Raw genomic sequence first — 20,090 nt, forward strand, 5'->3', positions numbered from 1 at the left:
GTGTTAGAATCACTGCCTCAGCTCTACCTCAGATCATCAGGCATTGGATTCTCATAGGAGCAATGGTCCCTGGTGCCAAAAAGGTTGGGACTGTTGGATTAAAGGATTGAAAAGGAATCCCAGGCGTTTAAGCCTTCCCACTGGGGCAGAGCTTCTCCTTGAAGATGACCTTGACTGACACCATCTGAGATGTTCCCGCCTTTATTTACTATTAGCGTCTGGAGACAGGACCACAAGAGTTAAGAATGTGAGCTTTGGGATCAGACACATCTAGACTCTGGCTCTGCTTTTTAAGAAGAATTAATCCCTCTTAAGCTTCAGATAATAATAGTCCTGTCTCCTAGAGTTGTTGGGTCTCTTAAATGAGTTCATGTTTGTTGGGTGATTGGCAGAAGGTACATGTTCAAATGAAATATGACTGCAGAGGTGTGCTGGGGCTGATTTGATGGTGCACCATCTGACTGTATCTATTGCTCTCAACTCTGACATCCATTGACTTCATATTTGGTAGGTTGAACAATATCATGGTAATTGTATTTACACCAAAGAAATCTGGAAACTCTTCAAATGGGGACTTCTCTCACCTAGAGAGTCAGTTTACTAGTGTATAATAATAATTTTACTAGCAAAATAATAATTTTGGTATTCCAATTTTTATTCACTATCATTCAGAAGCATTTGTTGGTCCATTGATTCACCCAAGTAACCTTTCACTAGTGTCAACTGCCTTTAAAAAAATCCCTCCAACATTTCTACTTGTGTGAGAAGAAGAGGTAATGCAGGGCAGAGGGAAGGCAAGAGTTAATGGTCTTGGGAGGCTGGTTCAGAACTGTCTTGCAGAACAACATGCCTGAGTGTGAGATTTGAACTGAAGCTAGCTTGTTCACCAATGTCTGGCATGGCCAGCTGGTACATAATGAACCATCCAACACAGAAATCCCCCATGACACCAGCACTCAGATATTAGGAAATGGAGAGCAGCTTCCTGAGCCCATTCTGCCTGAGCGACAGCATCCTTGGCCACTGAGTGCGACTTGAACAGCTGCATCCAGCTGCTGGAGACAAAAACCCCAAGATGCCTGGTGGGACTAAAATCAGAAATGATGATCCAATTAAGGCCCCCAAACCTCAAATGCTGACTCCAACCTAGTGGGCTTTGTATTAGCATTAATAATGGTTTCCTTAAAATCACTTAGTGGTTTGGATAGCTAGCTGCAGCTCATTAAGAAGTCAACTCCCTTTGCCTAAAATGTGTACTTATAGCACTTAGGCAAATGATCCTTAGCAAGATAAGGTCTTCATGCTGACTAGCTGAAAGGGCAGTACTCCCCACAGCTGAAGGATTTTCCAAGGGTACTTCATGTGAGCAGGCTAAATGAGAATAGCAAACATTAATATTAAATTCATGGAATGTAATTTAAAATTGGGTGACCACTTAAAGTCTATTTTCAACATATGGTTCTTTTAAATAATGAGACATCTTACATGGGTGTAGAAATTGACATTTTAATTAAAATTTTGTCTTGGGCTTTATGTTTTACCAAAGGTTAGCGGAGTCCTTGTCTTAGCTTGAATTGTCTTAGAAGTGGACACTAGACAAAGGTTTGAGTGCTAGTACTTAATTTGAGAGATTATCTTAGGAAACACCAGAGGAGAGTAGGAAGTGAGACAGGAAAGTGAAGGCAGCCAATCCTGGATGTGCTAATAAGCAAGTTCCATTGTAGATAATCAGGGCTCACTTTTACTGAGGACCTCTTGGCAATGATATTGAATCTTGCTGTACAATCCCACATATTGTCTACATACTTGAAATGTGGCTAGTCTAAATTAAGATGTAAATGTAAAACACAAACAAGTTTTAAAATCTTAACATGAAAAAACCAAAAGATCTAATAAATGATTTTACGTTGCTCATATGTTAAATGATAATGTTATATATATATTGTGTTACATAAAATTATTAAATTAGTTTTACTTGTTTCTTTTTACTTTTTTCAATGTGACCACTAGAAAATCTGAAATTATACATGAGGCACACACTATGTTTCTACTGAACAGGGACAGAATAGAACCTGCCTCCAATGTGTCCTGCAGTGGTAATGAAAACTCTTATCCATCATAAGTTGAGGGCTGTCCAGAGAAATTAATCTCCTGGTATTTTGAGTTTGCTTTCATGCCCAGAGAAAAAGACTCAACTTAGGGTCACAAGAACTTCCCTTAGAAAGCTGCTGGTATTGTAAAGCGACAAGAATGCCAAGGGAATACAAGTAGGGAACTGACAGCTGCTGCTACCATCCCTCTCCCACCTCTTTCATTCCTGCTCCTGACTTTCAGATCCTCCCTCCACTTCTCATGCCCTCTGGATCCACTTCCCTGGAGAGAGCAAGGGAAATTTAGGAATCAGACATGTCAGACTGAAGAAGAGTAGAGAGAAGCTATGATCATTGTTCCAAATGAACAATTATGAAGAAAAGGAACTGGTATTATTTCTCCATGAAGGTAGTGAGAGGTCAGGGGAGGGAGAGTGATTTAACAAGAAGAATAATTTTAACCAAACTTCATCTAATGAAATAAGTTGCTTTAGAATTTAAAGAGTTCTTTGTTAATGGAGCTGCTCAGACTGAGGTTGTCAGTGATTTGTAGGGAGTTCGAACATTAAATAGGAGCTTATACAAAATTAAGACCTCTAAGATATCCATTTTCATTTTAAAACCTGGCCCCTTTTCATGCCTAGAGTAGTGTAGCTGCTGAAATGGGGAACATGGTGCTCATATACTCTAGATAAACCCAATACCCTTCCAATATTTGTTAGAATGGGGGCAGGGAAGCAATAATTTATTGAATGTTTACTATGGTCCAAGGAACATTTAAGGTTGGGTATAATGTAATCCTCCAAACAAGACTGTATGTATGGTGAGTTATTGCCTCCAGAGTTATAAATTGAGGATTATAGAGAAAAGATTCTTACCCCAAAGTCAATAAGTGATGGAGCCAGGATTGAATTCAGGTCTACTGATTCAAGCATTCATTATCATTCACCCATTGCATAGCTTCCTCTGTCCAGAGCCTATACTTTTAACCACTAGCTTTCTCTCATCAAAAACTGGTCTTTCATACGTGGTTCCATAGTATGGTGGTTAGCATGTCTGCTTTACACAGGTCCTGGGTTCGTGCCCCAGTGGAGCCACGGTCCATGGTCTACGACCATGCCACTCTGAACGAGCCCGATGTCTGATCTCAGAGCTAAGCAGGGTTGGGCCTGGTTAGTACTTGGATGGGAGACCACCTAGGAAGACTAGGTGCTATAGGCATAAATAATAATAAATAATTAAAAAATAATAAAATAAAATTGGTCGTTCTTGAGGAATCGACAGGCATCTTAATTTCTGATAATGTGAGTAATATATCATATGTACAAAGTGTATTTCAAAAAATGGCCATAGTAATACTTCAGGTCCTACATGCTTTGCAGGACCTCACTGTTCCCCATTAGGAGATTGAGTCCATTTTCTCTTCCTCAAAGCCTGGGTTGGCTTGACTGACTGTTCCAAAGAAAGAAGTTCAGTGGAAGTGATGCTATGAAGCCCCTGAGGCTGAATCTCACAGAAACTCAGCTCCCTCTGGCTCGCTCACTCTCCAGAGAAACCACTTTGGAACCTGGGCACCATGCTGCGAGGAAGCCCAGGGCACAGAAACAGGCTGTGCATAGGTGTTTTAGAAATCTGCTCCAACTAAGGTTTTAGTTGAATATGAATATCAATCACCGACCATACGAGTGAGCGGTTCTTCAGATGATTCCAGCTCCCAGATGCTGAGTTTTCCTGCTGAGGCCTCAGGCCTAGTGGAGCAGGATGATAAAGTTTTCTACCTGAATTCTTGACCCACAGAAAACACTCATAGTAAGTGGATGTTTTAGTCACTAAATTTTGAAGGTTATTTGTTACACAACTCTGTTAACTACAACATCGTGTTTCATTTTTAACTTAGCTGTCAGGAAGCTCAAAGTCAAGATTAATGCTTAAATACAATAACTGTATTAGCCATTAGTTAGCATGACTACTTCTTTATTTTATGACTTTAAAATGTGTTTCTATTTTATTAACCTTATTTTGTCTTTTCTTAAAAAATATGGTGTGCATAAGCAACAAAATGATCCTTGCCTTTCCACTAAGGATAAAATTATAAATTTAATACCTGAATCTTCTTTCATTTCAACATCTTCTTCTTCATTGTCATCTATTAAAAATAGAAAAATACAAAGAAAAATTTATATGAAAGCTAGAAAAACCTGAATTCTCCAATTTGATTAATAAAAAATAAAGATAAAAACCTTAGTAGAAAAGAGAATGATATAGTATGTATTTTAACAATTATTATCACCTAAATTAGGAAGAAAGTATACACATTAGAGCACAATTTGACACCTAGGGTTTATATTTCCTTTAAAAATATTGTATAACAAGCTATATAAGTAATAATTTTTGTTATAAAAGTTATGCATGGTCATATCATTCATTTCAATTCTAAAAAATAAAAATCACAGGCTTTAAATGCCACATTTTCTGCTTTTATTAAGGATATCTGAGAAATATAGGCATCACCATTTGGTTGTAGGTTAACTCAATGACTAATCCCTGCACTGCACCATAAAAAGTGTTAGTTTGCTACACATGTGAATCCAAACCTTTAACAATGTGCTTTTAAGTGTCCCCACCAGTCACACCATTCCCATTTAAGTCCCCTCATCTCCTCTCCCATTGTAACTCCTTTTAGCTGGAAAAAGGCATGTTTTCCCTCTGCACTCTAGATGACAGACATATTTGCTTTTTTGAACTTTTGAAGTATTGTTATCTTTTCTCCTTAAATATTCTTTATATCCACACAAATATGGAGGACAATCTGGTGACGACCAGAGGGGATGGGGGTTGATGGGCTGGGAAAAATAAGTGAAAGGTTAAAGAAGTACAAATTAGTAGTTAATAGATGGTCACGGAGATGAGGAGCATGGCATAGGGAATGCAATTAGCATTAATGTAATGGCTAGGTGTAGAACCAAAGGAGAGAAAGAGCAATTAAGGGGATTGTTTTATAAACTAGATAAATGTCTAACCAATGTACTGTATACTTGAAACTAATACAATAAAATAAAAAAATATATATATTCTTTACATCCAGACAGTGCTAAATCCTGTTTCCATGTTTCCTCCTATCTACTCACATATTACAACCCAAATTCTGACTATCAGTGCCATTTACTTTACCTATATTTTGGTTTTGTAACTGGTCCTCTCTTCTTCCTACACCAACTCCTTTTACATGTAGTTGCCAAATCAGTTTTAAGATACTGTTCTGATCTGGTTCACAATCTTTCAGAGTGGTGACTCCACTCTGCCTAATAAGAAAAATCTAGACTCTTTTGGGTCACACTCAATGCCAACATATTTGTCTCCAACCATTTTTCTCAGCTTCATCAACCCTGTTCCACTCATGCTATCACCTACATGCATGACAACTCTTCACTCGTCTCTATTTTCTCAAGGGGTCCTTTATCTTCCTCTACTTGCCTCAGTCCTGGAAGCAATGTCCTTTTCCATCTCTATTCACACTCATCTTTCAAGGCCAAGTTAAAGTATCATAACATCTGCTCAACCCAAATTTGAATAAATAGTATTATCTTTAGTGCATCTAATTTTTACTCCCTTCTGAGTATGAATTTTAAGGACCTTTGGGTTTAGATCTGCATACCACTCCTCCACCAATCATTTACTAAGCATCTTGGAAAAGTTACCTAACCTTCCTGAGTTTCAGGTTCATCAGCTATAAATTGGGATAAAAATATTGCCTCCTACATAAAGTTGTAAGGATTAAATGAGATAATGCCATATAAAGCAGTAGGGCAGTTCTGAAACAGTTCTAAGTGCTAAATGTTAGCTATTATTACTATCAAATCCCACAGTCTACTATTTGTTAGCATATCTCTTTTCCATACATTCATCTCTAGATCATAAATTAGGCAAAGATAAAGACCACATCTTATGTTCCTCAGTATCCCCTGGTACCTAATGTAATTAATTTTATACACTAGAATCAATAAAGATATTTTCACTGAATTAAATTCCTGTTATTTCATATGTCACGCCTACATAGTAGGACATTTATTATGTATATGATGGTTTGAAAACAATGGGGACTCAGTAAAGTTTTGCAACTTCTTTCTGAATGTTTTATAATTTAGTAACGTTGAGCCAAATTTATTCAATATGGTACTTATCTTACTGTTAATTATAAATAATGATTAGAGATATATTGGTCAGTGGAAATGGAAAATGCATTTAACTTGAGGTTTTAGAAAAGTAATTCTTGATGGTCATAGTCAACTTTTAAGGAAATATATTTTCTTCCATTCAAATATGTTAGAAACATTAGTGATTTTCTCTACAATATAGTTCTTTCATTCTTACTATGAATGCAATTTTGGGAGGAAGAATACTCATTTCTTAGAAACATGATTTTCTAACTAAATGATTATCAAAATGTTTTAAAGAATACCCTTCAGAGATTCTTCCTTGGACTTAATGTATTTAAACAGAATTGATATTTCCAAAACCATCTAAAATCCCTATGACAACAGCCTATCTGGAATCTCAGAGTGGGATGAAAAAGAATCTCTACAGTTTCTAAGGAAAGATAAAGAAAGAATCTAAGATCTTTTTCCCTGTTACCCATATATCCATTAGTCCATCTGGCAAACACTCATTGGTAACCTACTGCATGCAAGGCTTTGTGTTTGGGGAAGTAGAAAACACCAAGATGAATCAGACTCTTAAGCAGTTGTCCGTAAAGTTATCATTAGTAAGGAAACGAAGACAGGCCAATAAATTTGAACATATGGTAGAGAGTAGTCAGTGCCATTACAACAGGTGTCTGAGGAGGGATAGATGGTTCCAGTTGGGCTACTTGGAAGAGTTCTCGGAAAATTTGACATTATAGCAGATATTTGAATTTTATAGTCTGTACTGAGAGCATCATCCACAAAATGATACTCATGTGTTGAAGAATCAGAAATAGTGTTTCTTTCCTTCCTTCTTTCCTTCTTTCCTTCCTTCCTTCCTTCTTCCTTCCTTCCTTCCTTCCTTCCTTCCTTCCTTCCTTCCTTCCTTCCTTCCTTCCTTCCTTCCTTCCTTCCTTCTTTCCTTCCTTCCTTTCTTTCTATTTCACTCATTCCCTCACTTATTCATATAGTGGTTAAGAGTATACCAAAGATCTGGACTCAGAGTTCTTGGGTTTACTTCCAGGCCTAACTATATACAGTTGTGTAATCTTATAAACCTGTACATAAGCTTCCTCATCTGGAAAATAGGGATAATCGACATAGCAACCTAGAGTTGGTAATACATGTAAAATGCTTACACAGAATGAGCACGAAATAAATGCTTGCTATTACTGTTAGGATGCCATTATTATACTACTTTTATTACTTAACCATTTATTGACCAGCACCATGTGCCAGAACTATGTAAGGCCCTGAAAATAGGGGTTATTGACAATCCCTTCCTTCAAAGTGCTCACAAAGTGGGTGATATAGAAAAGTAAAACAACAATCAGGTTAAGAAGTAAGAGATTCTCTGGTGCAGGTAAGCAGAGGTTCTATTGGTATATGTGTTGCTGAAGTGAGCACAGTAGAGATTCTACTGAGAAACAGACAAGACTCAGCTAAGAGAAAAGGTCTGTGAAAACTTTCCAGAAGAGATAAGGTTTAATCTTAAAAGGTGAAAATTAGCTAGGAAAAAGAAAGGCTGTAGTAGATTCCCAGCAAATGTGTGTGTCTTGCCAACACCTCCTTGCTTCTTGACACTTCAGTGCTTGACAGCCTGACTTCCAGCCAGCAGCCCCTGGGTCTCTTTGCCTGAGGGCTTTCTCTTGAGCCCACTCAAGAAATATCAGGGATTTTACAACTCCCCTCCCCCAAGAGAGTAGCCTTTCATAAATAACTGACAGAATTTGCATACAAATATTCCAGCTACCTTGCTTCTCAGGTGCATGCTCTACACCATCTACCCAGACTCTCCCCTGCCTCCAACCGTGGAAATGAGCACCAGTTGTTCAGTGGTAATGGCCTTACAATTTAATATTGCTGCCTTCCTTTACTTTCCTGTCTCACTTCCCAAGTCCCTTGATGGTGTTTCCTGGGATAATCTCCCAAATAAAGGACTTCTACTTGAATTCCTGTTTCAGATCTGCTCCTGGGGAGGACGCAAACTAAGACAAGGGTAATTGTGCTCGAGCAGGAGAAAAAGTAGTTGTGAAAACACATGAATATGAGTAGTCAAGATGCTTTTAAGAAAATAAAACTAGCTCGGAAAGGTTGAAGAGAAGAGTTAGTTTCTTAGGAGGAACTAAAGATAAAGTGATCTGTTCTGGCAAGATCTTCCTTGCCAGGCATGATGGTTAATTTTATATATCAACATGACTGGACCATGGGGTGCCTAGACATTTGCCAAATATTCTTCTGAGTGCATCCATGAAGATGTTTCTGGTTGAAATTAACATTTAATCAGTAGACTGAGTAAAGCAGACTGCCCTTTCATCTAATCAGTTTAAAGCTGACCCTTTCACTAGCATGAGGAAACTCCTTCTGCCAAACAACCTTTGTGCCAGGACATCAGATTTTTCCTGCCTTTGGACTGAAAATGAAATATCAGCTCTTCCGGGGTCTCAAGCCTGCAGGTATTTGGACTGAAACAGTACTAACAGTACTATTGGCTCTCCTGGTTCTTAGGCCTTCAGACTCCAACTGAAACTATACCGTCAGATCTCCTGGGTCTTCAGATTGTCAACTGCAAATTTTGGGTCTTGTCGGCTTTCATAATTGCATAAGCCATTTCTTCTCTTTCCTTTTCACGCGTGCTCCCTCTCGCTCTCGCTCTCTCTCTCTCTCTCTCCCTCTCCCTCTCCATATGTATGTATATGCTATTGGTTCTGTTTCTCTGTAGAATCCTGATTAATACACCATGTTGAAGCATTTAAACTTTATCCTGAAAATTAAACAACTTTAAGGAGAGGGATGACATACCATCTTTTGATTGATAACATTTTTTCATAAGAGAAATTTACTCAAAATCTACAAAACACATGGCTTAATATTCTGATATTATTTGTATTAAAATCAAGCACAGAGTATTTTCGGTCTACAAAGTACTTAATGTGCTATTATTTATTAATGAAATCTACTTTAGTTCAACATTATTTTATATAATGTTTTCAGTTGAACCATATTTATGCAACACATTTCTACAAAGACTTTTTTCCTTAAAACAAAAATAGGAACTAAAAAGACAATATATAAAAGAAGATAATAGCCTATGGAGATAGGGAGTCATGCCATTCAAAATTTGGAGCAGTTAAGAGACTGATGGAGCATGGGCACAGAGCTACTGCCCTTTTTTAAAAAACAGTTCTTCAAGCATCATACTTCTTTGTTAGAGGACAAAAATGAAATAAAAGGTTCTTAGTCAAAGTGATACAGATACCATTTCAAAATAGAGATCAATCCATTAGATGGTATTGTTCTGTGTGTTCAGAAACCCAGTTCTAGAAAATCCCTTCCTTTCCTAGGCAGAGACCACCCATAGGCTAAATGCCCATTTCATCTTAAGGGGCCTTTTTGATATTAATTTCATAATAGATGCTCTTTTTACTCACAGAATCACTTTCTGTCAGATTACCCTATTGAGTTCTGCACAAAAAGTACAAATATAACTAAAGTTCTTATTTTGATAAAAAATGAATATGAAAACCAACTAGTTTCCTATGAATAACCAGTTTTCAGTAACAGCTTCATACATCTCAGAAAGCCCTTCATAAGGAAAGATCTAACCTGCTTTGAAGTCTGCTTTGAATATCTATTTCACCTTCTTTTATGGGATACACAGTTAATAAGAAAGATTGTCCTCAAAAAGATATCTGCCTTTGGAGAAGTATCTCATTTCCCAATGACAAATAGCCCCATACTTTTTTGAAAAACAAAATAGAGTCTGGGTTTTGTAATAACTTGGAATTTGTCTTACTCCTTTATCTGGAGTTCCCATAATTAATACAATATTTTTGGCAAAGAATAAAAACAAACAACCCCTCACAGAACTTTAGGCATCATTATCATGTGATAATTTGTTAGAAATGCAAATTTCAAGTCCCACTAAAGATTTATTGAATGGGAAGCTCTGGGGGAGAAGCCTACCACTTTGATTTATCAAGTCCTCCAAATGAAGTCTGAGAATCACTGGACTAAAAATGTTCTGAGATTTGTGTGCTGGAAGAGAATCTTGTGGAAACAGTAAATGTCCCACTTTTTGAATATCCAAGCTGAGCTAATTTGCGGTCTAACCAACATTAATGTTGGTAAGGGGGTACCCACGTCACAAGATTTCTGGAACTCAGAAACAGTTATTCTCTTCGTAAGACATGCCTGCTTTTTTCTGTGTTTGAAATCTTGCAGCTAGAAGGCATAGCTATTGCGATCCATTGCCAGGACCCTTAGGTTGGCTAAGGGACATGTACATGGCTAGAGAGTAGCTTCAAAGAGGCCTGTGGGTTGCAGGGAAAAAGGAGTGTGTTGTGTTGGAGAAAGTTACCCTCGTGGGCTATTGAGGCAGTGTCTCCACTCCCAAGAAAATAAAAGGACCGGACTCTGAAATAAATTTTACAATTTCCTTGTCAGAATTTCAGGGACATGTACGCATATGGGCAGGTCTGCCAAATAGAACAATTACAGTGATCTTCTTGTGGCTTTTATTTTATGTGCTCTCAAATCCCCGCTTTTAAGGCTTAATTTCATACCACAGGCTTCTTTTAATATTCCTTAATTAAAAAAAAATAATTCATTACCAAGGGTTTCTAGGAGCAATTTGCATTTGCAGAGAAAGAAAATATTATTAGCAAAAATGAAGTGCTCCAAGTTTTTTAGGATTCCCATGGAATAGGGAAGATAGTGATATCTTCATGGATTCTTGTGAAACTTGACAAAGCAAAAATTGTGAGCAAAAATATGACTGACAAAGGGAAAATCCTCACAGAGTAGGCCTCCTTCCATTAGGTTGAAAACCTGGACTCACTGCATCTAACTACTGCTAAATCCACTTTCTACAAGGTAGTTGATAGGGCTAAGAGAAATTTTAAGAATCCCAAAAAGCCACCCCCCACCACACGCACACACCAATTGGTTCTTGGCCAAGGGGAACACTCAAATCTCATTAATTTATAAATCAATCAATTAATAAAAGGCATCACTTAGAAAATTGCATGGTTCTGCTGCTTCTGGCTTGGACAACTGGGCATACATAGGCTGGTATCAATTACTGAGATATGGGATTCATGAGGAGGAGGATGGGGCGGGGGAAATTTTGAATATAGTTTTGGATGTGTTGAGTTGGAGATGGCTGAGGGACTCCTAGCAGGGGATGACCTGTGTGCAGGTAAGTGTACCACAGAGGGCTAGCAGGAAGAGAAGTGGAAGACAGAGTGGTCAACAGGATAAAAGCTGCCCACGCATGTAAATTAAAGGTTGCAAAGGGTCATGTGAAATCATGTAATCAAATATGCACTGGTTTTAATAACCATGCTCCACTCATCAAAGAGGTCCTGATAACCTCAACAAGGGTAGTCGGGGTATCATGGCAGAGATAACAACATGATTGATGTGGATTATGGATTGAATAGCAAATGAAGGAGACAAGTCTTCAAAGACGTGGCTGAATAGAAGTTAGGCACATACATAAAGTGCGATATAGGTTAGAGGGTTTTTGTTTACTCGATTGTTTGTTTTTATCTTTATTCTTACTCCTGTGTCTTATTAGAAATTATTTAATTCATATAATATTCCTCAAAAGTATTCATTTTTTCCTGCATTTGCCTCAGTGTTTTCAACTACAAAAGAGAAACCAGTCTACCCAGAATATTTAAATGGCCTTTCAAAAGCTCTGCAGTGGTCTCTGTTAAAATGCCTACAGCATCTTCCCTTCTCCAAACAGCATTTTGTTTTTATCAGAACTTTTCAACGAGATCAAACTGCTTAGTCAAGGCTCCTGTCCCCAGGTCTTCATTTGTTCTGCTGTTTATCAGCATTTGCTATACACACTGCACATTCTCCACTTTTGAAGGGATAGATTGCTTTCTGCCTATACCTGCAGCTTGTTCCCTCATTCCAGTTGCTTGGTTACAGCAATACTTCACTAGATTTTCATTGAGGGCAAAATGTGTTTGTAGCTTTGAGAACCATTAAGTGCAAATGGTTAGCACCCATTTCCTAAGAAGGTAGTCAACTCATTTATGTCACATTATGGAAAGCATGTCTTGTATAATTCTAAGCATCAATATGATTCAAAAATGTACAAATGTACATGAATGTGCCAAGTCTCCATAAATATTCATAATTAAAGACAATTCTGAATTCTTTCACTGTAGTTTTTTTTCTACATAACATGTGCCATTTGGAAAAAAAATTTACAATTCAGACTGGATAAGCAGTTTATCTTGCATTTTTTATGCTTATTCAAAGGCAATTGGTGAATTAGTTTATTGGTGCTGCTGTAACAAATTTCCATACATTTAGTGGCTTAAGAAAACACAAATTTATTATCTTACAGTTCTGTAGGTCAGAAGTCTGACATGGGTCTAACTGGGCTAAAATCAAGATGTCCACAGTGCTGCATTTCTTTCTGGAGGCTCTAGGGAAGAATCTGTTTATTTGCCTTTCTAGCTACCAGAGGCCACCCACAGTCCTTAGCTTAAAGCCCCCACTTTCCATTTTCAAAGCCAGCGATGTTGCATCTCTGAACATTATTCTATAGTCATAACTTCTCTGACTCTCTTCTACTGCTTCTCCCAATTTTTAAAGACCCTTTTGATTACATTGGGTCCATCCAGATAATTCAGGATAACATTTTTATCTTTCAGCCAGCAACCTAATTAGCAATCTTAATTACATCTGCAATCTTATTTTCACTTTGCTATGTAACTTGACATATTCATAAATTAAGGCACCTTTGTAGGGAGGCTATTTTTCCTCTTACCACACCTGGTAATCAGGAAGCACACTGGTGTATATAAAAAGTGCCTGAGGAGTAGAACTAAGGACAATTCCTTTTGAAATAAAGTGATTTCCTATGGATCAAGTACATAGGCTTAAAATCAAAGTGTTTTCTGAGTTTTCAGTTTTCAACCTTATTCTCTTATAAAAAGGGTTTCTCCTTTTTTTTTTTTAACCTTCATTCTTTTCTTTCTTGCATCTCCCCTTCCTTCCTCTCTTCATACCTAACTTCCTTCCTTTCCTCCATTCTTTCTTTTTCTACATTTTTCTTTCGTCTTTCGTTTGTCTTTATTTCTACTGTTCCCCTCATGTTTTGGTTATAAAAGAATAATATCACAAAGACAAATGACAAACTGGGAAGCTATTCTCAACATATATTTGAAATGACTAATAACTAATATACAAAGAGTTCTTGCAAATCAATAAGAAAAAGATGAAATAGTCAATAAAATGTGCAAACAATATAATTAGAAATTTCACATAAGACTTTGAGATATAATTAATAAATAACTAAAAAATAGGATAAGCCATACTAGCAATAAAATATACTTTGTTACTCATTAATTTCCTTATTTCACATATAAAAGTGATAACATGGGAATGTGCCCCATTATGAAGAGTGGAGAAAAATAAACTCTCATATACTGCTCATGAGATTATAAATGCTGTGCAATGAACTGAATGTTTGTGTCCCCTCAAATTCATATGTTGAAATCCTAACTCACAATGTGATGGTATTAGGAGGTGGAGCCTTTGGGAGATAATTAGATCATGAGGGTGAACCGGTCATGAACTGGATTAGCGCCCTTATAATAGGAACCCTGGAGAGCTCTTCTTTTCCACCATGTGAGGATAGAACAAGAAACTGGCTGTTTGTAACTTGGAAGTGGATCCTCACCAGAACTCAATTATGCTGGCACCCTGATCTCAGATTTCCAGCTTCCAGAACTGTGAGGAATAAATTTCTATTGTTTATAGGCTTGTGGTATTCTGTTATAGCAGCCCAAATAGACTAAGACACTCAGGTCGCTTAATGAAAGTGTTAATGTTCATATTTTTCATTCTGTAAATAGTGACCCCTGAAATTATTAAGTACACAACATTCATCCATAGTGCTACAAACACAGTTGCCAATTTGACAACCACTATCAAAAGTGTCTCGGTTTTATAAGCATTGTGAAAAACCAATTGCACTTTTGAAAAGTACTCTAAAAAATGGGGATGTGTGCCAGTATTTACTATTTATCTATCTATATAAGTATTATTTATAAATGGATAGAGAATAATTTGAATAATAATTCCAAAATTCAACAGTATGGTTTTGGGTAAATATTTGATCCATTAAAATTATGTTATGGAAGAATATATAATGATAAGGAAAAACATTCATGATTTGTGGTAGGTGACACACAGCAATTTGTAAGACTGCATTTCTGGTTATTTGCATTTTCCATTTTAAAAGACCTGAAGGGTAAACAACAAAATCTAATTCATCTCTGGACTGCAGGACAGGAGATGGTTAGCATTTTCTTTTTTATTATGGTTTTTTTTTTTTTTGCTACAAATCTGTACTACTTTTGTAATAAGAAATTATATATATATATATATATGTATATATATATGTGTGTGTCTTTAAAAAGATGGTCACAATAATTGAAAAACCTCCTTTTAAAATTGTAATAAGAAATAAATATAAATATTTTTAAATATATAGTGGGCGTTTATTATAGCAAATACAAAACTATCATGAGTTTAAGCTAAAACACTATTTATCTAGTATCATGTAAAATGTCATTTTTTCCCCCAAAACTATAAGTATCGTTATATAGCATAGCTACGTGAGGGTAATCTCAAAGCCTTTCCACCATGCAATGCTTCTTCCCATAGCAGTCCTGAAAATATGGATAATTGTTTGAGACTTGAATTTTTGCAAAAAAAAAAAAAAGTCATATATTATCTAGAGCTTCTGAAAAGCTAATGTGCCTTCTTCAGCCATATGCAATGTGCACATGTCCTCTTTACTTCTTTTTCTTACCTGTTCCCCAATCATAAGTTTTCCAAGAACAATAATGAAGCACAGGGTGCAGTAATCTGTTAAGGTTTTCTTTTACTTGTCTTGTCAACATAATGAGAAGAAGACAGTACTGGTGACAAGGGTGGTTAAGCTCTGAAAAAGTTAACCAATGATTTGTGAAGAGCTCAATACATTGTCAAAAGCATCTAAGTATAGGGTGGAAACCACTGGGTTTGTCATCACAAGAAATAGTTTCTATTCCTGTTACAACCACCTTGGAACTGTGTGACTTTGTGCATGTTGCTTAATCTTTCTATGTTTCAGGTTTGTCATGTGCAAACACAGTAATGGGCCAATTCCAAATAGAATGAATAACAGTGTAAATGAATATTCACAGAGGTGTGCAGACCACGTACTGAACTTTCTTCAGCCTCTGTTCATATCTATCCCAATAAAAGTGGATGATGAACCTATGCCATAGAGTTATTGTAGTCTCTGTTCTCTACAAAATTACCTTTACATTGGTGAGGTAAGACAAAGAGGTAAAAAAAGAAATCAAAATATAAAAGTCCCTCTGAAGCTGCCTTGCAAGGATGTGTATAATTTAGACAGACAGAAATAAATGATGGAAGCACATGATCAGGAAAGTAAATAAAAAACATATTTATATCAATAACATTTAATACATGTTTGAAAGACTTTTAGCAGATCAAATCACTGGAACCTGATTGAGAAGTTTCTTGATTTTTTTGTTTAGAAAATAGTAGACATGTTAAAGGTGTGACAGGCCTAATTAAAATAAAAATTAGAGATTTTCTTTATGGTGATTTGTGTCTAAAAAGTAAAAAAATGTAAACCTAAATATGTCTACATACTCAAATAAAATAAATTAATAATATATCTATTAATATTTGAATAAAATCTATGCAATTTAGCCAGCCATTGAGATAAGTTTAAATATTTAACAGGTTGCCAAGGTAGTAGATACTCAAACTTGAATTAAGCTTTGACTTTTCATTAAAATGTTTTGTGCTATGTACAAAAAAAATAAAAAATAAAAATGAAATACATCTGTATTTAAGACCAAAAACATCTTTGGTAAAGTTATAATATATAAACTTATTTATAATGTCTATATATAATAATTTTGTCTTCTATAAATTAATACTTGTCATACATGCATTTTTTATGTGTGTACCATTTCCAAAGCTCATTTTTAAGGCATTGGATCTTCTTGTAACTTTATAAGGTCTGGCATCTAAATTTGTACTTGAGAAATGTCCCCAAAATATTAATGGTTCAATTGCTCATTATTTTGCTGTGTTTATCAAGAACAGAGGAAAATTTTTGGCTTCTTTTCTTTTAGATTTTTTTCAAAGAGTTTTTGAGTTACATTCATAAACATAAATGGAGTTTTCTGTCTAAAGAACATCTTCCTCATAGATACAAGTGGTAGGTTTGGGATGAATACATCTGCATTCTGGAATCATTTTCTCATCAGTTTTCTCATTTAGTTATTATTTAAAAGATACATATTAATTATATTGAACTATTAATAGGTTGACACAAGTATTTTTTCAGTTTTAGAAATTCTCTAGCTCAAAAAAAAATTGACAAATTTCATTGCTTTCAGGGTTAAAAATAAAGAGAATATGGATAAATTGTTAGCCATCGGTATTTTCATTGTGAATGAATCAGTTGAGATCGGATACTAGTAGAGAATTGAAGATTTCTAAAATGCAAACATATTTGTGAGCTCACAAGTTTAATTCTATCAGCCAGTGGTCATGAAACTAATGATCAGTGATAAAAATGAAAACTTTTAGCCAAAGAAGCAATAAGCTCTGCTTGAAATATGTAGAGAGAATAATTGGTGAATCTGTTTTCCTTTGCTCTGTACATAAGCTTTAATCTTCATATTTGTTCATTAGGTATATAAAATGTATACATAACACTTAACCATATTTTTTGAGAGCAATACACTAGAGTTATGGGCAATAGATGACTGATATCAGTAGTGGGTTTAGGGCTGGGAGAACCAGGCACTTGTTGGGGAAGTAACACGGTTAACAGAGGTCAATGCATAGAAATTTGTGGGTACAGAGGAAGTGGAGAGAGGGCAATCCCTGAAGTCTAGGTGAGGAGGGTCATGAATCCAGGAAGCCAGAGGTTGGGTTAAGGTGATAGGTTCCAAACCCTATGAAATATCCCCAATCCAAAGATAAAGTTGGTCGTTGTGGTATGAATAGTAAGAGAAGGACAGTTCCTGTAGACCAGAGCTTCTCAACCTCTGCTCCATCAACATCCATAGCTGGATAATTCTTTGTTGTGGGAGACTGTCATGTACACTGTAGGTTATGTTTAGCAGCATCTCTGGCCTCCACCCTTCCCCAGTGGAAACCAGAAATACCCCAAATGTCCTCTGAAGAGCAAAATCACCCCTACTTGAGAACCATTGCAGTAAACAAATGCAGGCTTCCCTAAAGGAAGGAGTGGGCTTGGCCATGATATCTCTCAAGTTTCCAACATCAGGATTCTTTGATACAGTTCCAAAACCGTAAATTTGACATTGTTATTAGGAGGAAAATTAATATCCTTAAATTCTCTATTAGGACTTAAATGCTAATAAAAAATTGACTTCCGTATTCCAAATCAATGAAAACGACACACAGTAAATTTTACACACTAAAAAACCTTTTATGTTAAGAACAAAGCAATATTTGACTTGAATCATACAAATATTACTTGCTGTAGGCCATGTACTGGTGAATTATAACTGTAAATTATTTGCAACCAAAGTGTATGGCAATACCATAAAGCTGCCACACTAGACTTCCAAATGGTACATCTGGAAGGAAAAAGTCAAATGTGCTTTGCTCACAGCAAGATATAAAACTACTGGAAAAAAAAGTTGTTGCTGGTTTCTTTCCTTTGAGTTTCCTACTTGCATTTTCATGACGGGTCTGGTTAGGGGCTAAGTTGTGTCCCCCCAAAAATATATATGTTGAGGTCCTAAATACCTCAGAATGTGACCATATTTGGAGATAGGATCTTTAAATAGATAATTAAGTGAAAATGAGGTCATTAGGGTGGGCCCTAATCTAATATGACTGATTTCCTTATAAGAGGAGGTAGTTAGGACACAGACAGAACGAAGACCTCATAAAGACACAGAGAGAACATGGTCATCTACAAGTCAGCAAAAGAGACCTCAAAAGAAATCAACCCTGTTGACATCTAGATTCTGGATTTGTAGCCTCCAAAATTGTGGGAAAAGAAATTTCAGTTGTTTGAGCCATCTGATATGTGATACTTTGTTACAGCAGCCCTAACAAACTAATACAGGCATTTCTCCATCTTCCCCTGTGGTCATGCTGTAAGGTGTTTGACTTTCTGGTGACTACTTTCCTGCTCACTTGCAGGTGACTGGATGATTTTGAGATCTATGATAAAGATATCAATTTGACTTATATCAGAAAATATTGCATGAAGACATTTATAGATATTAGACAAAAGAGAAGCATGGCAGCTTTGAAAAATGATAGGCAGCAGTTGAAATTAGGAATAAGACTTTCTCAATGCTTCAAATGCATTTTAGAAATTGAATCCATAGTTCTCTGAAGATGCTCTGAGGAAACTAACCTATTATCACTTGTGCAATGACAGATGCCATTCTCAATTTTAAAATATAGCTTCATTGCTTCCTAGCAGTATGCCTCATTTTTCTCAAGTATGCATTTTTTACTATATCTTAAATGTGGGGTTAATATAGTGCCCATTTTCTCAGAATTATCATGAAGATTAACCGATTTAACCCGCATATCTGGCTGATAGAAAGCAATCTGTAAATGTTAGCTATTACTCCTATCATTATATTAGGTAGTAGTTATGGATGTGTTATATTTTTAATATGATCTTTTCTAGTCTAACTTGTATTGTTTTTTCATACATTTGTCTCAGATTCCTAATTATGAAATTTAAAGACATGAGATTAAAATATCCCAAAATGCAGATATTTGGTTTAATATAAAAATAACCTTTTCCCCTTAAATGATTATCATTATTGCATTTGGAAAGGGTTAAGAAGACTAATTAGAAATACTCTGAAAAAGTCAGTCTAGGGAAAATATATGGCAAGTTAGAAAAAAATATATTCTAATTAAAGATGGTATGGTTATAAATTAACCGTAAATTCAAATCGTGGACAGATAGTATATATCATTTATATTAGCAGTCACATATTCCATTAGAAGTTACCTTTATTTCATATCTCATAATTACAATTTGCAAATGGCTGTTGCCTTAGCATTGCAAAAAGACTCAACAATTTTGGAGGATTTTGACATTTAGTTTAAAAATGTACTTACTATTATAAATATGCACTAGAAATAACTTCATGAATCTGCCATGATTCAAAGCATTGATATGAAACTGAGGATTTTATTATTATTTCACTCACTCAAGTAGTAAAATACATTTTGGATTTATTCAGAATAGCAATTTTCAAACAATAATTTATTTACATTGTTATTAATATACTCTAAACCACTAAAACTGTCCCATTTTTAAAAATTGTAGTATGACTTTGGTTTTGCATCATTGAAAATACCTGCTGATGGATAGATTTGTTATAATATCAATGAATCATACTTATACAATTATTTTTTATCTTATGTTAGAGCGAAATTAAGTTTTCATCTTAGAAGACATGAAAAATGAAAATTATATTATCATTTGTAAACATCTCAACGGGTCCGAAATTTATAAAATCTAATAAAATATACTGTGATATTGACAAGGCATGAGAAGATTTGCATTGCACACCATGGCAAGTCACATTTTGTACATAAATGAACACATTCTCTTAATAATACTTAAAAATATAGAAATGCAGGCACAAATAGCTTTCTGTGGTTACATAGGGAATAAAGAGAGAGGATGAAACAAAGAGATTGAAACAAAAAATAAGCCATCAGATTATGTGGAGAAGAA

General features: G+C 35.7%; 1 protein-coding gene across 1 annotated transcript in view; it reads right to left on the reverse strand.

Annotated features, from left to right (window-relative positions):
• Positions 1 to 20,090, reverse strand: part of MACROD2 (mono-ADP ribosylhydrolase 2) — a 1,804,338-nt gene that overhangs the window by 139,313 nt on the left and 1,644,935 nt on the right. The window contains exon 10 of the mRNA XM_039874459.1: positions 4,195 to 4,236. Coding sequence (XP_039730393.1) covers positions 4,195 to 4,236 — 42 coding nt within the window. The remainder of the gene's footprint in view (positions 1 to 4,194; positions 4,237 to 20,090) is intronic.

This window comes from Pteropus medius, unplaced genomic scaffold (assembly GCF_902729225.1).
Source record: "Pteropus medius unplaced genomic scaffold, Ma_sr-lr_union100, whole genome shotgun sequence".
In the NCBI taxonomy this organism is placed as follows: Eukaryota; Metazoa; Chordata; class Mammalia; order Chiroptera; family Pteropodidae; genus Pteropus; species Pteropus medius.